This window comes from Fukomys damarensis, unplaced genomic scaffold (assembly GCF_012274545.1).
Source record: "Fukomys damarensis isolate Sample0158 unplaced genomic scaffold, DMR_v1.0_HiC HiC_scaffold_28, whole genome shotgun sequence".
In the NCBI taxonomy this organism is placed as follows: domain Eukaryota; kingdom Metazoa; phylum Chordata; class Mammalia; order Rodentia; family Bathyergidae; genus Fukomys; species Fukomys damarensis.
Window position 1 is genome coordinate 40,028,858 of NW_022900940.1, and position 9,234 is coordinate 40,038,091.

General features: G+C 42.4%; 1 protein-coding gene across 1 annotated transcript in view; it reads right to left on the minus strand.

Annotated features, from left to right (window-relative positions):
* Cacna2d3 (calcium voltage-gated channel auxiliary subunit alpha2delta 3) overlaps nucleotides 1-9,234 on the minus strand; it is a 650,190-nt gene that overhangs the window by 616,107 nt on the left and 24,849 nt on the right. The window contains exon 2 of the mRNA XM_010643030.2: nucleotides 7,232-7,348. Coding sequence (XP_010641332.1) covers nucleotides 7,232-7,348 — 117 coding nt within the window. The remainder of the gene's footprint in view (nucleotides 1-7,231; nucleotides 7,349-9,234) is intronic.

Sequence of the window (9,234 nt, forward strand, 5' to 3'; positions counted from 1 at the left end):
GGCTGCCCGAAACACTGAAAAAAAAAAAAAAAAAAAAAAAAAAAAAAGTTTCCTCCTTCTTCATCTGTGACCCAAAACAAAAATAATTTTTTCTAAAAACAAATTTACTCATTTTTTGAGAAACAAGTTTTGAAACTCTGAAGTGAAATCAGAAATGAAAAGGCTGTAGCTCAGGGGTAGAGAGTCAATCCTCAGAAGAAAGAAGAAAGGAAGACGGAGAAGGAAGAGGAGGAGGAACAGAGGAAGAAGAAGGAAGAGAAAGAAGGGAAGGGAGAAGAGGAGGAGCAAGAAGAAAAAAGAAAAAGTAAAAAGAAGAAATAAAAATAATTCAGACCCATTCAGCTACCTCTTTTGCCTAAGGACTAACAGATTAGCAATGTTTGGTTATATTCGGCTCCTAAAAACTGCTATAGCTCATTTTGGACTTAATACTAAAGAAGAAAATCAGTAATTTGAAAGAAGGTTTCTTTAATTTAGAAATCTATAAAGAAAATCATTACTTTCATTTCTGACTCAAAGAATGGCCTTTTCAGAGTGTGCCTCGTCAACAGCTTTCACAGGTCTACAGAGATGCAGGAGTTTTGAACCCAGAAGTATCTACCTGCCCCAGAGCTATTAATCCCTCCCATGGCTTCTGCTTCCGGTGCAGTCTGCGTTCCGAGAGCATCTTGCCCTCCACGCTTCAGTGTACAAACTTCCACAGGAACGTAAATGCAGACTCACACAAGTCCAAACCAGCTGAAGAAAGCTGCTTTGACGGTGCCCTCCGGCTTTTTTTGAAAAACTGGCTTAAATCTCTCCTGCAAGGAAAAAAATCCATTTTTCTGAGAAGGTAAATGTTTATTAAATGCAAATACTGATATTCGTTACCTAGGAAAAATGCCTCTCTGCATGTGGAATTTCTCAATAAAAAGCTTTCAAGTCCCAGGTTTCTCCAGATAAGCCCCTATCGGTGAACTGATGCGTGAATGCACCGAAATTGAATTACTGTACAACAGCAATTACTTTCCACAGTACAGCTATAATGGGAATCAGTTCCGCAAGGAACAGCAGGGAGGCATAGGAAGGGGAAAAACTTAATGCAAAATCTAGCCAATATCAGCTCTTCCCAAGAAGTCAGAGTATTTATTTTTAAGCAAAAAACTCTTTTCCAAGTGTCTGATTTATCATTTTATCAGTGTAAATCAAAATAAATGAAACCAGATGTTTATTTACCGGTATGAGTCTCTGAGTGTTTTTGAAATTTATTACATATATCATGCAAGATTTGAAAATAACAAATTCTTCACATAGTTTAGCTAAAACTAGCTTTTCACATCTCTTCCCAATCCTCCCTGAAGTTCATTCTTTTAAGTACTTCTAATTACTTGTTCAGGGTAAAAATATAAATTTGAGTGACAAATAAAACACATAATGTTTTCCTTCATATGCTACCAAAACAGACACTCTCTCCTTGACATTTCTTTAAGGGGAGGACCTGACATCTGGCAACATGGTTTTCAAAAACTGTAAGTAAAATTTTTAAATTAAAAAAACAAAACAAAACCAGAAAACCCAGGAAGCAGAAGGAAACTGCTCCCGCCCTGCGCCGACCTGGGTGATACGGGCAGTGCCCACCCCAGGGCAGCTTCACACAGCCAAAGGCGGAGCCACTGTGCAAACAAATTCTTCACAGTCCCTCTTTTCATCACTTCCCAATCTATGTCATTTTTTCAGACTGTGCAGCTCCCATTGATCCCATGGACCACACCAAGATCACGGGATCAGGACCTCCTCCTGCCCATGCTGGAATCCTCCATCAAGCCTTATCTCCCTAACTAGAGGTGACCATGCTTATTCTGTTATTCCCTACAGATTCTCCTCCATGAACTGCAACTCCCTGTGGATTCTCCTCTAGGTTAGATCTGGCTGTTCCTGCCTACAGTTCCCTGAGGGCATAGCAGACTGATGTTTCTAAGCGACTCACAGTTCCTGCTCCTCTTGGTGGAGGGCCAGACTTAAAGACAAAAGGGAGACTGAGGCAGCTGTCCCACTAACAGAGCCCATGTAAGGCACATCCACCGCCTTTCTTCTCCTCCCAAATGAGGGTACATTTCTCAACATCGGACACTGGGGAGAAAGGGGAGCTGTGGCCAAGCTGCTCCATCACTGTCCGTCGCTGACCCACCTTCGTCCAACCAGGGAGAGGACATGCGCAGCACCTCCTCCACATCCACAATGCTAAAGAGCTGCCGTGAAATGTTAACGAACTCAAAGCAGATGATTCCGCTCCCCATCCACTCAAAGGAGCCCGGAACTTGATAAAGTGAGTGCTCAGGAACATGAAGCTGAAGGCTCGTTGGACCGAGCATGAGAAGATCAGAGGCAGGGCCTTGGGCACAAGCGCTGTGCATGAAAGCAAGCGGCAGCACTGCTGTATCAAACAAACTATAGCTGGCCTCCAAGTTCATCTGAAAAAATTATTTAAACCACCCAATGCATTAAAAAATACTAGGAAATATAGTTAAGAAACACTGCCATAATGACGGCACCATTATGTTAATGGCAATTATGGAGCTGAGGTTATTAATAATTTGCCAACCTGAAAAAAAACTTGCATGCAGTCCATTACCAACCGAACGACAGAGGTTATGTAATGGGCAGGCCACTTTAGGTTTCACATTTACCTCAGACATCTGACGGGGAGAAAATAGGACTTTCTGTGATAGGATAATTGCATAGTGGAGAGTAATTCAAATAGGAGATGAGCATGATAAAATCACTCTGATTCAACTAATCACTGAGAAAAGTGATGCAGGAAAATGATGAAATCAAGCCAGAAGAGACACAGAAAGAGTTCAACATTGTTCAACAGCCAAGAGATGACAGACTATATCGAAGGGCAGATTATGTAGGACTCTCTTTTTCCCCCTAGCAGGGAGTAAATCTACTTTCACACATTGAAAGTGTTGTTATTATAGTTTTTTAAATCGCTATTACCAGTTTCTCAGATATTTCATACACATCAATGGAAAATTTAATAATCAGTGTTGTTTATGAACCAGTATTGTTTCTTCTTAATATCTTCTCTGAAGTCACCTTGAGAAGCCAGGCAGGACTGAGGCATGCTGGGTACCAGGAGGGGAGGTCCCAAGACCTCAGCCTGACTGGATTCCTGGAGGTGGGATAGGACTGGCAAACAGAAGAATCTTGGGAGTGGTGCATCACAATGACAGAGCCAAAACTAAAATTTGCTCCTGGCCCCTCAGCAGGTCACACGGGAAAGGAACCCACCCCATATCATAGCCTCATATTTTAGGGCATGCTATGTATAATGACTCAACTACAAATCTGGATTTGAGGTCTCTGCTCTTCCACTACCTACAAATCACACGAGCAAGCAGCAACCTTTCTGGCTAGAGAAATTAGATGGCATTACAATATGAGAGAGTCACCATCTCTGCTCCCCTGGCTTTGGCATAAACCACCATTTTCATTCCAAGTGCCACATGAGTCCCCACTGCTGCCCACAGAGCTGCAGGGTGCACAATGGGGACCAAGCCCATCTCAGCGTCTCCAGACCAAAGCCCAATGTGATGCACAAACCTTCTTCAAAGCCTGCAGCTGGGACAGCCACACAGCACCGGATGTGTTTACCAAGATGCAAAGGCACAGCCTGCCTCCAACAGGCCTGTGGTCTATTTTAAAACACATAAATACACATTTCAAAGAATCCTGGCTGCCTTTGTTCTGGAAATACTTTAATTTAAATGATAATTTCTTTATCCTTCTCAAAGGAACCACACTAACCACACCAAATAGTACTTTTAAAAATCTCATTAATTGAAAGCAAAAAGGTTTCAAAATTAGATAATTACAAGGAAGGCTCAGTTCAGTCCATATTCTGTCCTGTCATTATCTAGGGGCTTCCTGAAGCCGCAAGATTCTTTGACTGTTACGTGCTGGTAAGATTAAAAAAGAAAAGCCAGAAGTAGCAGCCAGTGTTCCTGAAGGTTCTTTTTTCCAGGCACTATTTAATAGCTTGTGCATATACACACAGAAGTACTGTAAACGTACCGCTAGGTCAGGGTACAAAGACAAAGCCCCCTGGGCCCTGACCACGTGACCGGGGAAGATGAGTTCAGCCTGCTAAGCCTGCCTGTTCCTCTCTAGGACAATGCCAACAACAGCTAGGGCCGATGCTAGAATTAAATGACATGAATGGTGAACCCAGGTCCTGCTGTACTGTGAACTCAATAAGTGAATACACATTATTAAACCACCCAGCTTTTCTAGCACCACCAGGGAGGTAACGAAGGAAAAGACTTCCACAGGGGTTATTCAGCTTCCTCACCGGCCTCTTACCTTGAGGCAGAACTCAGAATTAGAATAGTACTTCTAGAGCCGTGTCTTACATACCATGTGTGCCCACTGTCTCAAAGGGCGGCGGTCCAGGTTTGGGGCTGGCTGGGACCCTGTGTCTCAGCGGTCCGTAGCACATCCAGCCCTCTGGCCCCACCCCTGAGATCCAGACACCAGGGCTCCCCTGTCTGAAAAACGCAGAGGTAGAATCGAAATATATTTCCTTCCTCTTCTACTCTAAAATTCTGTGACCCCCAAAGAAATGCATGTTAAAACACGATCTCCCCCTCTTAAATTGACAATGTTGTTACGTGTATTTAAAACATAACACACACGTGCACATACATGATTTCTTTTAGCAAGGACACAAGAAAATGAGAACTCTCACGCTGCTCCGGCTGGAAGGGGTATAAAGTGACACAGCTTCCTTTGGACAGAAATGTTCTCCTAAGCACAAAGAACCTTACTAGCTGGTTCAGAACCTCTGAGCTGCGCTCTGGGTTTGGGAAATTATGCTGAAGACATCAAGTGTTTGCTCCTAACGCTCACGTGGAGGTGGAGAAGAACGTGGGTCACTGGTAAACGACTTAACTTCCGCCTCCTCGTAGCTTTTGTAAAGCGGGAGTGACGACTATGGCCTCCACCATGTCCGTGAGTGCATGGAGGTCCTTAAGGGACACCTGACCTGTAGGGGTTTGGTCGCTGGACTTACTACAGAGACAGAAGAAGATTCACTGTGGAAATATGTGTTTCAGCACTGGCGAAGAACTGAAATGTCCCAGTAAAGAAGAGCAGTGGGATCAAGCAGGAGACTCACAGCCTGAATGGTGCAGTCAATCAGGAAAATCATAAAATACGGGGACACAAGAACATGCAGGAGAGGGGTAGAAACACGTGATAAGCTGGATACAGAACGTGGACAGGTACTATAACTGAAAATTGGATAAAGGAAAACACATGCAGAGACATGCAAAGAAAGGAGAATGCAAGGAAAAAACACACAAGAAGAAAGTGTGTCAGCGTTGAGGCAGGCGATGAGAATTCTAGGTGATCATTTTTTTCTCTGCTTGTTTTTTTCGACATACAGTGGACCCTTGACTTACGAACTCAATTGGTTCCCGAGGGCTGGTTATAACTCAAGCTGGTTGTAAGTCAATACAGCTGAGATCTGGATGTTTACCTGGGTACACACTATAGATAACAAGAGGCTGATGGATCTTCCATTAACCTAGTTAACCCAAGTTGTTCGTATGCCAATACGGTCAGAACTTGAGGGTCCACTGTATTCTAAAAATCCTATCACGGAAGTATCCATTTTACACAGAATGGTAATTACATGAGATTTTTAAAATTATTGTTTTTGTCTCGGGTGTGAGCGGCCACCATGCGATAACGTCTGTAAGAGACATTAGGACACACTGGAGGCCACCACCCTGCTTCCAAGGTCTGCTGTCAGTACACTATTTTCGTTCAAAGGCACTTCAGCACCTCCATGGAGAAGGCGCGTCGTATTTAAGCAATAATCCTAGCAGCAGCTCCACTCACTGAACACTGATCATGTGCAGGGCCTGTGCCGAGCAGCTCAAAATCATAGCTGTTAGATCTTCATGTCCCCTGCGCAAGTCTACCCATTTTACAGAGGAGGCAACGGAAGACATCCCCAGGATCAAGGCTGCAGAAGGACAAGAACATGCAGGTCACACGAGTTCTTACTAAGATAGGATTTCTCCTTCCCTGAATCAGAACTATACAGAAATGTTTTACGGATAAGCAAAGGTACGGCCTTATCACATCTAAAGCAAAATATATTAAGTCTTTGACTTACAAATGAGTTCTGATCCAGGAGAAAGTTCATACGTCGGATTCATTCCTAGTCCAACATAGTTGAGTCTTACAGAGCACACTGTGAAAGCTCCCAACTCGAATGTGCCCAAGTCGGGGACTTACATTACCTTAAAGAAATCTGGTTTGGCCAAGTAGTATGAAAAAAGCTAGAGTCGAAAGTCTTTTATAACAAAATCATAAAAACTGAAATTAATTATTAAAAATATGGAGAAAATTATTAAAACTGAAAGGTAAATGAACTATACATTAGACATTTAAGACTCTTTAGGACTCTTTAGGTTGCAACTTTTCCCATGATCCTGTACCAATACAGCAGTAACATAGGAAACATTCACATGCTGGTTGACAGGGATTTAGCTCAGTGATTCGGCCGCCTGCCTCACAAGCGCAAAGTCCTGAGTTCAATCCCCAGTACCAAAAAAAAGAAACATTCACATGCCCTAAATTAAGAATATAAGAGTCCTTATTTGGAAGGATAAGAAATAGAAAGAAGAAGAAATGACACACTAAGAAATAAAGTCAGAAGTCATCGTGGAAATCCAAAATGATATACATGCGTGGGTACCGCATGTGGTTCCGTTTGCCTGGCCGTATTACGAAGTTTCAGGGACCTCTCGCGGTTCAACACAAACACTGCCATTACAGTGAAGACAAGGAGAACTCCAATTTCTTCTACACCTCACTAAGCCCACTGAAATCTTCAGTTCCGCCCTTTAACAAGCACTGCTGATACTTCTTACACCTGGCTTCAGTGAAGCAAAGCATACCCCTGAACGATCCGGGGCCATTAAAGAGGGCCTTACACAGTTGGGGGCCCACGCCGTGTGGCTGTAGAATTAGTGGCATCTCTGCTGCAGAAACAAAATCATAAGCAGGAAATTGACAATAGAGTCCCCAGTAACTGCTTTTCCTGGTTAATCAGACTGAAGGGATCAAATTGATGACATGGTAGTCGACTTTTATCTCTGACAGCCGGGTCCCACCACCTGTCCCTGAAGCTGCCTCTGAGTCCTCAGGCAACACAGAGCAAAACCAGGGGCCTTACCCGCACTGCCTCTGATTTCTTGTGAAACATCTCTTCCATGTTCTTTGCCAGCTTTTTCACCAGCTGGAGGCCATCGATTTCTTCTATGGCAACATCTTTCTCATATTCCTTGTACTTCTGCAAGGACAGAGGGCAACATTAAAGGCACATGACACAAAATGTCACACGTAAGACTTCAGAATACCTCCTTCAGAGGGCCTTTCTGTGACATCTAGGACAGTTCACGGTGTTTCACAATTATTAACTCACAACTATTAACTAGGGAGAATCATGAAAACAAAAACTTGGATGCTTATTGGAAACTCAACTAGCACCCAGGAAATGAACAATCCTTCAGCTAGTCCAATGCTTTATCATTGGTTCACAAAAGACTGATTTGACCAATGGTTTCCTCACATTTTCAGATAAAGACAATCTTTCATTTAAAGCCCATACATGCTCTGGTAATTCATCTATTTAAGCTAGCAGTTGTCAGAGTGTACCAGCAACTCCTGAGGTGCTTCAGACGCTCTCAGGAGCCCATGAAGTCCTCCTTTTCCCAATAGTGTATCTACGTGATTTCCTTCAACAAAGCCTAACGGGCTAAATACAAAAGCAGACAAGGAGAATCCACTTACCTCCTCTTCCAAGGGGCAAGCAAAAAATACGGTGAATGTTCAAATAAAAAAAAATTATTACAGCCAAAGACACATTGCCAAGAATTATTAAAGAATTGTGCTCACCATAAGGAGGAATATTTTGAGGCAGATTAATGGCAATGTGTTTTTTACTGTAATAATTTTTTATTTAAACATTCACCATAGTTTGATCATATTGCATACACCAAATATTAAAGACATTTGCAAAATGAAGGGGAAAATGCCTCTAATTCTTGTTTGGAAAGTACAGTTATTTTGCACAAAATATGTTACTGGAATAATGAATCTTTTGAATTAACTACAGTACTTCCTAAATTTACTGGTTTTGATTTCTAATATGACAAATATCAATAGCTATAACTCATATAAACTGAACCTTTTAGGGGTCCTGAGACCAAAATGTTGGTTTAACTGAAGATTTAATTTTGTTTTTACTGGACAGAAATGTTCACTAGTAGTAATCTTCAAAATGGAGTTCAAAATACTTTTCCTATAAACATGAATCTATTATATTTGTTATCAAAAGCCTAGGGAACAAAAAATAATGGGGCTCTATGTCTACTTTAATTGGTGGGGAAACTCTGAAGTAGGTAACAGCTCCCCCCTCCAATCCCCTATTGGGAAAAACAAGGAGCATCACATTGTGTCTTTATGTGTACAGTGAGGCATCTTTTAAGTGGGAAAGAGAAATGACTTTTTAACAGTGAATCATTGTGAGATATAAATTTATATTCACTCCCCACTCTCCCTACCCTTTATCTCCAGAAATGACAGGAGACTGGTTTTTCCTTGTCAGCAGAGGCAGCTTGTACCCCAAGCTGAGCCAGGAAGGGACTTTTGCGCCTATATCACTCAAAGCACATCTCTCCGCAGTTCAAGTTCCAAGTCCTCGGAGACCCTAATAAGTGCTGCTCTGAAAGAAGTTAAGGGTGAGAGGACTCTAAGGAAAGGAATGGTGTAAAGAGAATTCTTCAGATCACTCAGACTAAACAAAAATCCCTAGAACTGAGCAGTGAGACTTGGGACATCTGACAGTGGACTCTAGGAGCAGCAAATTCTCTCTCACTCGTGCAAACAGGAAAGGCCAGACGTGAGTTTCGCAGCACCCAAACACCAGCAGAGCAGGAAGACTGGGGTTAGGACCTGCAACCGGCACAGCAGGACCAATGTCTAGGAGTGTCTCAGAATTAAGTTGATTTGGAAGAAATAAAGAACTGCTTCTGAGCCACCTGAGTCTAGGCTAAGGCAAACACCTGTTATGTCATTAATTAGATAATTAGATGTTCTGAACTGGCCCGGAAGTTGTACTTCCATGCTTCTCCCTGCTTCCTGAGAACATCCAAAAAAAAAAAAAAAATCAAACAA